Source organism: Narcine bancroftii, chromosome 4 (assembly GCF_036971445.1).
Source record: "Narcine bancroftii isolate sNarBan1 chromosome 4, sNarBan1.hap1, whole genome shotgun sequence".
Taxonomy (NCBI): Eukaryota; Metazoa; Chordata; class Chondrichthyes; order Torpediniformes; family Narcinidae; genus Narcine; species Narcine bancroftii.
In genome coordinates, this window is record NC_091472.1 from 106,536,781 (window position 1) to 106,553,029 (window position 16,249).

At 36.2% G+C, this 16,249-nt stretch overlaps 2 protein-coding genes across 7 annotated transcripts in view; one reads left to right on the plus strand and one right to left on the minus strand.

Annotated features, from left to right (window-relative positions):
- crnkl1 (crooked neck pre-mRNA splicing factor 1) overlaps positions 1-3,147 on the minus strand; it is a 41,090-nt gene extending 37,943 nt beyond the window's left edge. Inside the window, exon 1 of the mRNA XM_069932368.1 lies at positions 3,020-3,147. Coding sequence (XP_069788469.1) covers positions 3,020-3,067 — 48 coding nt within the window. The 5' untranslated portion in view covers positions 3,068-3,147. The remainder of the gene's footprint in view (positions 1-3,019) is intronic.
- A 29-nt stretch (positions 3,148-3,176) lies between these two features.
- cfap61 (cilia and flagella associated protein 61) overlaps positions 3,177-16,249 on the plus strand; it is a 203,022-nt gene continuing 189,949 nt past the window's right edge. For 2 of the 6 annotated variants that reach the window (XM_069932362.1, XM_069932361.1), the window contains exons 1-3: positions 3,177-3,330; positions 10,758-10,909; positions 12,080-12,230. In XM_069932362.1, the coding sequence (XP_069788463.1) occupies positions 10,767-10,909; positions 12,080-12,230 (294 nt within the window). In that variant the 5' untranslated portion in view covers positions 3,177-3,330; positions 10,758-10,766. The remainder of the gene's footprint in view (positions 3,331-10,757; positions 10,910-12,079; positions 12,231-16,249) is intronic. The other 4 variants (XM_069932358.1, XM_069932357.1, XM_069932356.1 and 1 more) reach the window with 4 other exon arrangements.

A 16,249-nucleotide genomic window follows, 5' to 3' on the forward strand; every position in this document is an offset into this window, starting at 1 on the left:
AGACTGTTTAAATTAAATTCTCTCTTTTGAAATCTACATTAGAGCAAATGTCTGGAACCCTCTCATTCATAAAATGAAAATTTAAAAAAGAGAAATATCAGGCCTTAATTCTCAGACCAAATATCTGTCGCTGCACTCAGGAGGAAAAAAATATACAGCTAGGATTTCTGTAGAATCCAACTGCACACCACATTAGTTACAAAACTGTAGAATAATTCCACCACAGGTGGCAATTCAACCCTTATAACTAGTCCCATTCCCCATTCTTTCCTAATAGCTGCCCTGCAATTTCTCCCCTTCATGCATTCATTCAAATTGCATTTGAATCTCGCTCCAACACCTCTGAGGTAAAGCCTGAAGTCCAGCACCTCCAGGTTCAAGAAATTTATTATCACTCCAGCAACATCAAGTTCTTGAAACTTACCATACTATCCTAACCATAAACCACTCTGGGACCACCAAACAATCTATCTGCACTACTGAAAATATACCTTTTTATATATATTAACTACAATTGTGAATATTTATCTATCATGTTATTATTAATATTTCTCTTTGTGCCTTTCAGTGGATCTGTGCTTTTTAGTTGGGTGCATGACAATAAATTCATACTCATTCAAAATTATTCTGGTACGTAAAGGGCAGCTTTAAATCCTTTTCCGCCACTCATATGACATAGAGGAGTGCAGCAGAGTGAACAGGCCCTACAGCCCACTTGTTTGCACCCAACATAATGCCTAATTTATACTTAAGCTTCGCTGCTTGCATATGACACATACTGATCTATTCCCATCATTTTTATATGTATATCAATGTGTCCCGACCAACATATTCCTACCAAAAAAATTAAACCCTCCCACCTCATAATCCTCTATTTTTTTTCCCATCTATGTACCGGTCCAGGTATCTTTTAAATACCCCTAATGTTTCAGCTTTCACCGCCATCCCTGGCAAGATATTCCAAACACCCACAACTCTGTGTAAAAAAAACTTACCCTTGATGTCTCCCCTAAACTTCCTTCCCTTCACTTTGTACGGATGTTCTCTCATGTTTGCTCTCCCGCCCTGGGAAAAAGGCATTGGCTGTCTACCTTATCTATGTTGCTCAGAATCTTGTAGACTTCCATTAAGACTCCTCTCATCCTTTGCTCTAGAGAGAAAAATCCTAGCTCTGCTAACTTTGCCTCAAAAGATTTATTTTTCAATCCAGACAACTTCCTGATAAATCTCCTCTGCACTGTCTCCATAGCTTCCACATCCTTCCTATAATGAGGTGACCAGAATTGAACAATATTCCAAGTGTGGTCTCACCAGAGATTGTAGAGTTGCAACATGATCTCGAGACTCTAAACTCAATCCCCTGACTTATGAAGCCCACATTTGCCTCAACTACCTACATGGCATCCTTGAGAAATGTATGGATTTGGATCTCAAGGTCCCTCTGTTCTTCCATTCTGTTAATAACCCTGACAATTAACCCTGTACTCAGCCTTCAGATTTGACCTTCCAAAAACATCACCTCACACTAATCCAAATTGAACTCTACCACTTTTCTGTCCAATTCTGTAACTCTATATTCTTTTGTCACCTACAACAACATTCAGCTCTATCCACAACTCCTCCAACCTTCATATCATCTGCAATCTTACTGACCCATCCTTCCATTACTTCTTCTAGGTTATTTATAAAAATCACAAAGTACAGGGGTCCAGAACAGATCTCTGCAGAACTCCACTAGTCACTGACCTCCAGGCAGAATACTTTTTATCCACTACTACTCTCTGCTTCCTACAGGAAAGCCAATTCTGAATCCACACAGCCAGAGTTCCATGGACCCCATGTCTCTCATCTTTATGAATGAGTTTCTCGTGTGGGCCTTTGTCAAATGCCTTTCTAAAAATCCACGTAGTCTACACCTACCACGCTACCATGATCAATTTCTTTTGTAACCTCTTCAAAAAACTCAATTAGAGCCATGAGGCACGACCTTCCTCTCACAAAGTCATGCTGACTATCGCTGAAAAGACAGTACTTCTCCAAATGCTCGTAAACCTTATCCTTAATAATCTTCCCTAATAGTTTGCACACCATTGACACAAGACTCACTCAATTCTCCCCATTACTCTTTTTAAACAAGATCACATCTGCCATTCAACAATCCTCCTGCACCTCCCTGTGGCCAATGAGGATGCAAAGATCATAGCCAACATCCCAGCTCTCTCTTCCCTCCCTTCACACAGCAACCTCATCCAGTGCCAGAAACTTCTCAATGTTAATGTTTTTCAGAAGGTCCAGCACTTCCTCTTTCCTAATCAAATGGTCCAGCACTCAAGCTTGTTCGATTAGGACCTCACCTTGATCAAGGTCCTTTTCTCTGGTGAATACTAAAGCAAAGTTATTAATGTAGAACCTCCCCAACCTCCTCTGCCTCCAGGCACATGTTGTCTCCTTTTGTCTATCTTAAACATGACTATTGTTTCTGCTTACACCGCTACTCTAAGCAGCCCATTCCAGGTATCTATCAGTCTGCATAAAAATCTTGCCCCAGATGTCTCGTTAACACTCTTCCCCTCCCCCAACCCTTCACCTTAAATGCCTGTCGACTCGTGTGTGATATTTTTCCCCCTGGGAAAGATTCTGTCTACCCTATCCAATGCTTCACATAATTTTAGGTCACCCCTCAGTCTCCGACATACTGTATAACTCACACCAGACAACATCCTGGTAAATCTGGACTGTACCCCCCCCCCCTCCCCCTCCCCCCCCCCCTCCCCCTCCCCCCCCACCCCGCCCAAAGTCTCCACCTCCTTCTTGCAAGGGGGCGACCAGAATTGCACACTGTATTCCAAGTGCAACAATAATTGATCTGCCTGGACACTTCACACGGCCTATCAGCCCGGTTCACAGCCGATGGGGCACAGTCCCGGCCACCCCAGTCCATCCGTGAAACCAAGCCCAATCCCAGGTCACCCTCCCCAAGGCAAGGCCTTGACGTTCCTGCCGGCGAGGCCCCGTTTACCTTCGCTACTTTGGGTATCCGCTGCTTTCCAGCCGCTGTCGACGCCATGACTTACTACGATTTCGCCCCTCGCCGTGCGATTAAAATGAACAACTCTCCCCCCCACCCCCCACACAAAAAAAAAGACGAACAGAAACTCCCTGTCAACGTCACGCTGCCTGCACGTCTTCACCTCCGACCCGACGGCGACCCCACGTGACGGTGACGCCGGTTGCTATGACACCGACGCTCGGCTTCGTTGCGGCAACAAGGAAATAAGGGCATGATCTTTTTTGTTCCACTTTTAACAAGTTGCGGAGGCTTGTGGTCAGGTAAAGTAACCTTTTCCTTTGCTAATACTGTATATTCTCAATGTATTACTTCCAGGAAGAAAAATACATTTATTTTCTTAGCCTTTGATGTTCCTGCCCTGTCCACTGTATTCTTTTCTTTTTCAACATCTTTATTAAGTTCTATATAATATTCAGTAAAAAAGATTGATGCATACAGCTGTAACAATGTCAGTAAACTCGTTAAAAGAAAAAAATCCTTATATTTGGGGGGGGGTGGGAGAACAAAGAGAGAGAAAAAATATTATTCTCTAATCCAAATCCTAAACCATTCCAAAATTGCATAGCAATATAAGGAAAAGAATGTATATTGTATTGTAGTGCATTTTTCCACAAATAAAAGCCTGTAGTTTTTTTTTAATTACCCACGCTAATAATCTTTTGAAATAACAGGCATTACGGAGTTGTTTTGCCCAAACAAAACTTGTGGCTATATTTTTATTTCCAGCCTGTGGAATAATTGAAATAGAATACTTTCATGGATGTATTCAAATCTTATTGAAACATTTATTTTTAGTCTTGTGTGTTTTGAGCAGTTTATTAATATCTACCACCACCATCGTTTGCCCCAACTTAAAACTGATTTATACATATTTTGTGTACTATACTGGCAGACTGACTCAGTGACTTTCAAAATTGACAGAGAGCACAGAAAATAAGTAGATAAGCTCTCAAGAGAGGAAATCATTTAAGGAACCATTGCGCGGGGTTTTTGAAATTGAAGGTGCGAGTACTCTTGGTAAATGTCAATTAGTGGTCTTAAAATAGTCACAGAATTTTGAAGATATGTGAGCAACTTAAAATGTGAGTCTGGCACCACAACAGGTTGCCAGGACAGAAAATCTAGTACACTTTAGTGAAGTAAAACCTTCTGGCATCTGACTCTTTGGCAATACCATGTAGACACAAAACTGCAAAATAAATGTATGTCACCTGACTGAAATGGCACGATCATGAAGCGCATTCAAACACTGTTTATAAATAATACAAAACAGTTTTGAGACTTCCTGCACCATTCTCTCCTGTTCTTTTCACAAGCCCTCTCTTGTTTTCTCCATCAATCCCCTCTTTCTCCGTACAGTAATGTTAGGTTTGTTTCATTTTAATTTTTTTTCAGTTCTCAAGACTTTAAAAAAATATATATTTTATTTATAGATTTAGAGCCACAAAAAATTAATTCATTTTACAAGTACATAATTCAAATCCAATACATGTGGTATATAAAAAGAGAAAAAAAAAAGAAATATAGATTTGCCCAGACTGCACACCACCCCCCCCACATCCCATACTAACTCCCTACTGAAAGAAAGAAAGGGACCAGAGTTCTTCAACAGGAATTTTATTACCATAATATTTCATAATGTTGTATATATATTAGAAGAAATAAAATATCCCACAACTCACCTTTAAACTCACCTTTTGTAAATATGGGCTCCATATTTTCAAAAATATATAATATTTATCTCTTAAATTGTATGTATTTTCTCAAATGGTATACTGCTCTGGACCTCAGCATGCCATCTTTCCATTCCCAAATTTATACCTGATTTTCAAGATAGGGCTATGCACTTTCTAGCTATAGCTAATGCAATTCACACAAATTTAACTTGATTTTTAATTTAGTTTTAATTTAAATTTAATTCCTTTAACATCTCTGAATAGAAATAACAATGGATTCTGTGGGAATCTAATCCCAGTTATTTGTTCTAAAAAATTAACTATTTTCAACCAAAAAGGTCTAACTTTAGGATATTGCCAAGTAGAATGCAGAAAAGTATTAACTTCTTGTTCACATCTAAAACATAAATCCGAGTAAATCTGATTCAATTTATTTATCTTTTGAGGTGTCAGATATAACTGGTGAATAAAATTGTATTGAATCTGTCTGTATCTCACATTTATTGCACTTTTCATATATATATATATTTATCAGTTCATATTCTCTCATCTATTTGTATATTCAAATCAATTTCCCATCTTTTTCTTGATTTATGAATTCCTAATTTCATAGGTTTCTTTTGTAAATGTAATAATTTGTACATTAGTGAAATAAATTTCTTTACATTCCCACTACATAACAATGTTTCTACCTCTGTTTCTGGGTGACAATTTCAAATCTTGACCAAACATTTCTCATAAAAATATTTTTTTAAATTATGAAGTTGATAACATAATCTAGTCTTTTCAGATATATTAAATTTTTCTATCATTCTGTTAAACATAATAAATTTACCTTCCTCAAAACAATCCTCAATTTTATTAATACCATTCTGTTGCCAAATCTTTAGATATCGATTCCCCATAGAAAAAGGAATGAATCTATTTTGAAATAGCTGTGCTTTCCTGGACATCCAATCAGATCCTCCTATTTCCTTATCAACTTTATTCCATAATACCAAAAGTGTTTTAAAATAAAAGTTTCCTTACTTGCTATTAACATTCTCCCATTCAATTGATAAGTAAAAGCGTGAGGGGCTGTTTCCCCTATTTTACTAAGTTCTATGTTTATCCAAGCTGGAATTTTTTTTTCTGAGTTATACATTGCATTAATAAACCACAGATGAGTAGCTTTATAACAATTCTTAAAATTGGGGAGCTGCCAACCTCCCAGATCTTATTTCTATGTTAATTTTTCTAATAATACTCTTGCCATTTTTCCTTTCCATAAAAAATTTTCTTACATAAGCATTTAATTCTTTAAAATTTTTTTGATGAATATCAATTCGAATCAATTGAAAAAGATATTGTGTTCTAGGAAAGATATTTATCTTAATACTATTTACCCTACCTATTAACATAATAGGCAATACATCCCATCTTTCTAAATCTTCTAATTTTTAAATAATAATTATAAATAATTTAATTTAAATAATTTTTTAAATTCTAAATCTACTCTAATACCTAATATTTTATGCTTACATCTGCTCATCTAAAATCAATTCTCAAGACACTTTATTTTTTTTTTACAGCACAGTAAAATCCGATTCCAGCCATTTAAACTCCTACTGCCCAATTACACCCAAATTAACCAACAACCCCATACATTTTGAAGGGTGGGAGGAAATTGGATCACCTGGGAAAATCCTGTGCATACACGGGGAGACCGTACTAATTCCTTACAGGCAGTGCTGGACTGAACCATTGATTTGAAATGTTAATGCCATTTGTCTTTCCTATTTCTGACTTCTAATATATGAAATGTATAGTACTTAGAGCATCATTACCATGGTGTGCTGCATAGTCCAGAACATGCAATAGTGGGACTGTTGTTTGAGGAGTATAACAGAACACTTTCATTGTATGCTTGTCTTTCCTCCCTCTACAACTTGGATTAACTCTCACCATTCCCATCTCCTGTACTCCTTCCCTGCCAGCTTATTTAATCTATTAACAAAAAGCAACTTCCAATATTTTCAAGGCATCAGACTCTGCATTACCATAAAATTTGGTATGCAAGCAGGGCTCTGATGGAGTGGTTTGAGATCCAGATTCTCAATATTCTTGCAGCCAGGCATGTAGGTTTGGTGAGAACATTACAGCTTTTTGTTTCAGCAGTCATTCTCTGCACTGAGCTTGCCAGTAGTTCTGCTCTACCATCGGTTTTATGCACTAGGGTCACAACATAGAGTGGCATCTTATCTGTTTTTGCCAGCATAACTGAAACAACATTTTGAAAGACCAGAGAGAAATGGAGAAGTGAAAAAGTTTAGCGAAGAAATTCCAGAGGACTTGGAAATTAGGGATGGCATGATGAAAACCAAGGATGGTCAAGCTTTGGATCAATGTGATACATGAAGCCTGGAAAGCAGGAAGACAAAGTGAAGGATGAAGCATTGAAAATAGAAGTGAGGATTTTAAATGTGATTTGCTATAAGACTGGGGCAGCAAGCACAGAGTTGACAAGTTCATGAGGTTATACAAATTGTTGTTCCCAGTTAAGGGTTTTGGAAACATTGAAAATGTGAGGCTAGCTAAGGTTTACTGGAATACAAGATTTTAATGGGAACAATACATGGACTGGTATTCTAGTAGCATATGATCTGAGCTAGTTTCAGACATCATAATTTTATGAGTGGGGCTTGTTGTTGTTGGAGGAGGAATGGTGATGAAAGCTCATCTCCTGGACATATTAGATAGCAGGCTGTTGACAGTCTGGTTCAGAAATAGACAGTCCACTGGAGCCCTGCATGCATATCCAATGTTGTCGAAATACACAGAGGCAAGGCATGGAGTTGGAAAATAAATTAGAACTTCAGAAGGAATACTTTACATAATGTGCCAAAATCTGACTTTTTTTGTTATCTAGTAGAGACTAGATATGTGAACAAAATGTTTACCTTTTCTTTGTATCACATAAGGAACTGCCAGAGAAATGTTCTTTGTGGGTCAGCTTGGCTCTGTGGAAAATTCTAGTGGAATTTGTTGAAATTGCCTGCATGAGAATTTCAAAGTCATCTTGCCAATCTGGGTGTTGTTTTGCACTGGAAAGAAAACATAGCATTTGAGTTTTTCTGCTGTTTCTTTAATGATGACCTAAAGTATAATCATGATTCTTGTGGTGATACGACCATCAGCCCACTGCAGGGGACGATCTCTGTACCTGCAGGAAGACCACCTAAGGGGCTGGCTGTCAATCAGCCAACCTGAATATAAACCTGAGCTGGCCCCTCCTGAGCCAGTCACACGGGGAGTCACCAAGGCTTGAACTGGTGTTCAGACTTTTACTGGAATAAAGCCTGTTGTACAGTCTTTTGAGTTTTGTGCTTGCTTTCTGCTACCTCAGCGCACTACAATTCTACAGTGATTTTTAATTGTCCTATTATGCTTCAGAGTTCATTTAACATCTGGGAGAAATAAATTCTGATTTAGGTAGCCAGCCACAGAGTTAGAAAGCTATGCAGCACAGAACAAAGCCTCCAGCCCAACTCATCCATGATGACCAAGTTCCCCAGCTGAGCTAGTGCCATTTGCCAGCGCTTGGCCTATTTCCTGCTAAATGTTTTCTATCCTTGTGCCTGTCTAAATGTCTTTTAAATCTTACCATTTATTTTGATATAATGGTGCCTTTATAGATATCTTCCCTTTAGAACCTATAAGTCAATTTTGGTTATACCAAATATTCATTATATGTCTTAAAACAGGTAACTCAAATGTTTGTAATAATGTAGGATTCCATTTATAAATAAAACCAGCAATACTATTTTCAGAAATCTGATCCATCTCTATCTTTGCCCATCTAGGAGGTTGTACTATATCAAATAATCTATTAATTAACTTCAATTGTGCTGTTTCATAATAATTTTGAAAATTAGGTAACTGCAAACCTCCTAACTCATAAGCGCCAGATTAATTTTTGAATAGAAACTCTTAACAATTTACCTTTCCATAAAATTAACCTAATTGCTTTATTTATTTCCTTAAAAGTTTTTTTTGGTAGTAAACACGGTATTGATTGAAAGAGGAATTGTACACGAGGGTATATTTAGATATTGTTTCGACATGGGAAGAATTATCTAAAATATGTGTAGATAGTGTTACAAAGTTAATTACTGTTAGATATAATATGGTTAATTATAATTTTCTGCATCAATTATATTTGATTCCTGAAAAAATGAAGAGATATGGATTTAGTTTAACAGATTTGTGCTTTAGGTGTAGGAAGCAGAAAGGTACTTTTATACATTCAGTTTGGTTATGTGAGAAGGTTAAATATTTTTGGGAGGAAATTATAAAATTTTTGAGAGATTTGTTCAAAATAGATTTGCAATTGGATCCATTGATGTGTTTAATGGATTATATTAATTTGCCCTTTATAGAATCACAAATGACTAAACCGCATTTAACTTTTTTAAGATTAGGATTAGCAGTTACAAGAAAATGTATTGCTGTATAACATGGAAAAATTAAGTTTGCAAAGATGGCATAATGAAATGCAATCGTGTTTATATTTAGAAAAAGTAACATAATTTACAAAATGATTTTTTTATTGAAATGTGGAATTTGTATTTAGAGCATATGTCATTAGAAGTTAAGTGAATGGCACTCCAAACAAAGAGCATTTAATATAATTTTCTTTTAAGCTTTGAAGGGGGAGAGAGGAGGGATTTTTTTGTTTAGTCGGGGGGTGGGGGGTGGGGTAGGGTTGTAGTTAATAGTATATTTGTACTTGTAGAGGATTATTATATGTATTTTGCAAAATTTAAAATAACATTTTCAAAAAAATCTTATCATTGTCCCCACCTCCACCACTTCCTTTGTCATCTTGTTCCATTTTCCTACCACCCATCCTGTGGAAAAAGTTTCCACTCGGGTCCCATTTAAATCTTTCCTTTCTCACTTTAAATCTATGCCTTTTAGTTTTAGATTTTCCAAATATGTAAAAAAAAAAAAGGACTGTGACCATATGTTTACCCCACATGAGGTCACCCTCATCATCCTAATGCAGATTGTTGATGTTCAATTGCTTGTACCCTGTTACTCCCCATGTCACCTCTGTGGATAGATCCCAATTTACAGTTGATTCAGCCAACATTCTGATCCAAGTCAGAACCCACCTACCCCAGTCGCAAAGACCAGGTCACAGTGTTCACTTCCCCTATTGCTATGTTGTTCTTTGATGTCAAGTGTGATGCTCAAAGGTGTTAAGAGTCCACACTGGCCAATTTCCCACTGTTGATGTGCAATGTGCAGTTCCCTGGGTGTCATTCAATGACCTGAGTATCATGGCTAGAGACCATCTTCTCTAGTGCCCACTTCCCCATGTAACAAGCATGCTTGTTACCAGTAATAACCAGCCTCCACAGAGTTCAGTTTTTGGTTTCCCATTTCCCCAGTTATCAATGCCTACATTAATCCCCACTGTCCAGGTTCTCCATTATCTAGTGTGGATACACCAGAAGTGGTCAGCTCCTCCACTGATTACTGGTGCTTATTGCCATATCCAGTCCTTTATTCACTGATGTCCAGCTTTTATCATAACCTTTACTTTGCACATGAGGACATGTCATAGTAGTAGTATGCTTTGTGGCTTTTAAAAAAAAAAACATTTCCCCAAACCCGCGGTGCTACTTAAAAACAACTGAGCAACTACAAACAGCGTAGGAACAGAAGTACCAGGTCCTGAAGAGGCCGCCGCAAGCAACTGCCGCGCTGCCATCTTGGGCCACTATATCCCTACAGGGCAGAGAGAATTCACAGAATTAAACTCTCTTCTACATCTCCAGCTACACACAAATGTATGTTTTTTTTTAAAAGTGCCACAATGCATTGATTTTCAGAGGCTGGCCATAGTTACAGAAGAGACAGGTTGAAATATAAGAACTGTCTGCTGAATAACACTTGAAACGAACTTGAGAAAATATGCTTATAAATAATATAAATTTCATGACCTCAACTGTACATTCTTTCAGAGAGCAACAATGACATACATATATGGTGCAAGTGGAGGAAGCATAACAATAAATGTAAGGAGGTCAGAATCTCGAGATGCTCATCAGATTATGAAACTCTTCGCCCCCAGTACAAACAATATGTTTGGAAGAATTAATATCCTCCATTTGCTGTAAGTGTGAAAAGAATACCCAGCATCTAAGTCTTGTTTCCTTGCCTAACATAAGAAGAAAAAGGTTCCTTTATTATCATGTTCATAAATGCATTCAATTTATTTACTTTGGTCCGTAATTTAATTGCAGAACTGCAAAATTGAGGGCAAATTTGTCAGTCGTTGAAAATAATTATGGCTCAGATGAAGACAGAATGGAAAAAATAGCAAACATCTGTAATGAGATTAAATGTGATGCACCTATTTAATAAAGGACATCCTATTTTCCTTTACCTTTCCTTATCTGAAACCACACTGACCTTAGATTTTACAAAATCTAAACAGAAATTATGAGAATCACCTAATAGTTCAAAAAGCAGATGTGAATAGAAAAATAGAGTTAGTTATTTAAAAAACACAACCACTTTGCTCTTTATAACTTGTAACTAATTGGAAAAATGAGTTAAACGAGAAAGTCCACACATACTGGGTTTGAGTGCAGGCTGGAGAAATTCAGCAGCCTTATGCAGCATTCGTCGAAAGTGAAGGGCCAGCCTGAAACATTGGTTACTCATTACTTTCTATGGATGCTGTGTTACCTGCTGAGTTTCCTCTGAATATTTGTGGAAAAAGATAGGAGTTGGTAGAAGAAAGTAAGAGAAAGTATGCTTTAAATTTGCAAACAAGTGACTAAATGACAAAAGAGAATATGTAGTGAGACAAAAATGAGTTAGTAATTGAATAATATATATATTATATTAAAAAATTAAAGGATGTATAAATTGCCACAGCAGAACCATTCACTATTACAGGAATCTCACAAAATGGTACAAATTTTGAACTAATTTGAAGTGAAAAAGCTGTAAAATACCTGATCAGTTTCTTAAATTTTTGAAGGTGATTGAACAGATATTGAAATGCGGGTTGGAGTGACTGGGATCATTGGTTTTAGGAGAATAAAAGGTGAAATAACAAATATTGCATGCTTTGTATTTTCCAGGATGGTACATTGGGAAGAAGAGTTGGGTGCAAACTGGCATTTGTGTTTCCTATATTGCCACATTAAATATACATTTAGTGTATTACATTTGCTGAGTAATGCCTTAGAATGTTTTAAGGTCATAGAAGTCGATAAATGCAAATAAATGTTCATTTTTTAACATTTCTGTTTTTGATTTCTTGTACTTTTAGTGAAAGAGCAAATCTTGCTGTGACTGTAGAAAATGAGAAGAATGAAGTTATAGCTCATGCTGCATTCTTAGATTATCCAAATGTAAAGTCTGTTGAGCAAAACAACTGGGAACCCTGGCTGCATATGTATGGTAATAGCTCAAAATGCACAGTGAGTTCAAACCACAAATTGCTCAATATTTCAAAATGCTAATTATTGCACCTAATGAACTGGGGAAAAAAATGATTATGACAAATGTACTTGCTGTTGATGTTGTTGTTAATAACAAAGTGAATCTTGGGAGTAGTATCTTTTTGTTTCAGTGTTGTTGGTAGAATTTAAATGAAGTGTGCTGATGGGTATGTACATACTTTAACAAAGATTTTGAATTTTAAATAATATGTGAAAAATCAAACTTTTTTTCTGTATCTCTGTAATAGATTTTGAGCTAAATAGTACTGGGATGAAGTATGAGTTTAATAAATTTGTCACTAAGAGAATGATAGAATATTTTAGGGTGCTCAGTTACCAGTAAATGTCTTTTTTTAAAAAAAAAAGACAAATAAATGGCAACAATAGTAATGCTTTCCAGATTATTATGAAAGGCTCATTTTCTATTTGATTTAGAAAACTTTAGTTCAAGTTTAAGTTTATTATCATCTGACTGTAAATATACAACCCAACAAAATACTGTTTCTCCAGACCATGATGCACATTCAATACACGGTATATAATAATCACATGTATTAATAAAGTTTGGATTTTAAATAAACATATATAAGTATTTTTGGATATTGTGTATTTCAGTTATATGTGCACTCCTCATTCAATATTTATCCAGTTACATTGCCATCACTCCAGGGCAGATGAGCATTTGATGTTCAGAATCACATAGGCCAATGTGCTGTCAAATGGTGTCCACCACACAGTTTGATGCTCTATCCTCAAATATTTTGTGCTTGTGTAACACCTGAGTGGGACATGCCACTTACATAATCAGGCTATCACAGTGCATGGGATTTAACTTAAGAGAGATGGCTTATCTGATTTGTTGACTTGAGTGCAGTTTCGATAACAAAGGAGAAGGTGGTCAGAAAGCTGAATGGTCCAAGGATAGATATGTCTCCCAGGCCAGATGCATTGCACCATTGGGTTCTGAAAGAAGTAGCTGTAGAGATTAGTAATGATCTTTTAGGAATCACTATATTCTTACATAGTTCCAGAAGACTGGAAAACTGCATATGTCACTCCACTATTCAAAAGAGAGACTGGTTAACCTGTCATGAGTGGTTACAAGATGTTGATGTTGATTTTTCAAGGATGAGGTTATGGAGTACTTGGAGGCACATGACAAGATAGGCCAAAGTCAGCATGGTTTCCTTCAGGGAAAATCTTCCTTGACAAGCAATATTGGAATTCTTTGAAGAAAGGACAAGCAGATGAGATAAAGGAGAGGCAATATGTATTTGGATTTTCAGAAAGATTTCCTTTGACAAGGTGACACACACGAGGCTACTTTTTAAGATAAAAGCCCATGGTATTAACAGGAAACATACTCACATGGATAGACCATTGGCTGATTGGTAGAATACAGAAATCATATTTTGGTTGGTTGCCATTTTCTAGTGTTGTTGCTCAGGAATCGGTATTCGGGCCACTTTTTATGTTGCCTATTCCTGCTGCAATGTCTTTTGGTCTTATAGACTTGTAGCCCTCCATAATGTTTGGGACAGACATTTTTTTCCTTTATTTACCCCTGCCCTCCACAGTTTTAAATCTGTAATCAAACAATTCACATGTCATGAAAGTACACATTCCAGATTTTACTCAAGGTTATTTGTGTACATTTTGGTTTGACCACATAGAAATTACAACACTTTTTTATGCATAGTCCCCTCATTTCAAGGCATCATAATGTTTGGGACATTTCAGTTCATGGTGTTTGTGATTACTCGGGTATGTTTAATTAGTTCATTGGTGCAGATATAAGATAGCTTGACTTGCTTCTAAGCTTTTGATCACCTTTGGAGTCTGTAGTTGCCATTTTTTCATATGAGGACCAGAGTTGTGCCAATTAAGTTAAAGAAACAATTATGAGGCTGAAAAACAAGAATAAAATGGTAAGAGATATCACCCAATCCTTAGGATTACCAAAATCAACAGTTTAGATCATCATTAAAAAGAAAGAGCATACTGGTAAGCTCAATAATTGCAAAGGGACCCTGCAATATGCAAACCACTCATCAGCGAAAGAAAGGGTGGCCAGATTACAGTTTTCCAAGAAGTATTTAAATGAACCTGCAGAATTCTGGAAAAAAGCTCTTGTGGGCAGATAAGATCAAGATTAGTCTGTGTTAGAGAGATGGCAAGAGAAAAGTGTGGTGGCGTAAAGGAACTGCTCAAAATCCAAAGCATCCTTTGCCATGGCTTGCAGTATAACCTCTGTAGTTCATGAAGTCTTCTGCCATTAGTAGTCATTAACATGTCTTCGCCTGCCTCCTCAAGTGTCTTTGATCTGTCGGACATGCATTTGGGAATTTTTTCTTCATTATGATGAGAATTCTTCTCTCATCTGCAGTAAAGGTCTTCCTTGGAATACCAGTCCCTTTGCAATAATAGAGCTCACCAGAATGCTCTTTCTTCCTAATGATGTTCTAACTGTTGATTATGGCATTCCTAAGATTTGGGTGATGACTCTTACTGTTTTATTCTTGATTTAAACCTCATAATAGCTTCTTTGACTTTGGTACAACTCTGGTCCTCGTGTTGAAAAATGTTAACTACGGACTCTAGAGGTGATCAAAAGCTTAGAAGCAAGCCTAACTCTCTTATACCTTCCCCAGTGAAGCAATTAAACATACCTGAGTAATCACAAATACCTGTGAAGCCAAATGTCCCAAATATTATGGTTCCCTGAAATGAAGCAACTGCATTAAAAAAAGTGTTGTAATTTTAACATTATCAAACCAAAATGTGTACCAATAACCTTGAATAAAATCTGGAATGTGCACTTTAATTACATATGAATTGTTTGATTACAAATTTAAAACTGTGGAATGCATAGGAAAATAAAAGATAAAAGTGTCTTTGTCCCTAACATTATGGAGGGCACTGTATCTTTCGTAAGATTCACTTTAAGATTTTATCTGATTCCATATTACCAAACCCATCCAGAGCATTTTTTTTTTTTTTTTTTTTTTTTAGGGCATCTGCATCACACTTGGACAAGCTAATTGACCCATTTGATAAGAGTCTTTGTGATCTACCAATACCCATCCCTGGGCTTTCTCAGGATCTGTCTTGCCCTCCCAAACCAACTTGTCATTTCTCAAATAGTTTCATCTCCCACACAGAAGTTGGTTTGAGTTGATAGAGACCTGGGAGAGCAGAATTGGAAGAGAATTTTATGTGGGATAATGGATGCTAAAAATAAATTAAACTTTTTTTTAGTTTTAATGTTAATGGGATAAATATTAAAATTAAAAGGAAAAGAATATTATGTTATATGAAAAAGTTGAAGGTTGCATTTTTACAAAAAACTAATTTGACAGAAAAAGAGCATTCTAAATTAAAAAGGGATTAGGAGGGCCAAATTATTGCTTCATCTTTTAATTCTAAAACAAGAGGAGTGGCTATATTAATTTAAAAAAAAAATTACCAGTAAAAACCTTTTGATACTATAATAGATCCTGTGAGGAGATACATTTTGATTAATTGTCAGAGTTCTTCTCAAATATGCACACATGAATATTTATGCACAAAATGTAGATGATAAAGATTCTATAAAGAATACTTTTTAAACTCTTGGTGGATAGGAGGAGATATCATTGTTGTCTTGATCCATTATTGGATATATCAACTCAAACAGTAATAAGAGCTAAAGCAGCAAAGTCTATATTAAGTTTTATTAAGCAATTACATTTAGTTGATATTTAGTGAAAGTTGAATTCTAGTTGAAAGAGTATTCTTTTTATTTGCATAGATATGACTCTTGTTCAAGAAAGATTGTTTTTTTTATTATTGGCACAGCTACAAAGAAGGATTACTAAATGAGTATAAAGCAAGAATGTTTTCTGATCACTCGCCACTTTTATTGATATGTTCAACTTTAGAGGAAGAAAATATACTCTATAGATAGAAATTTAATACTGCATTTTTAAAAAAGTAGATTTTTGTGATTTTTAGAAGAA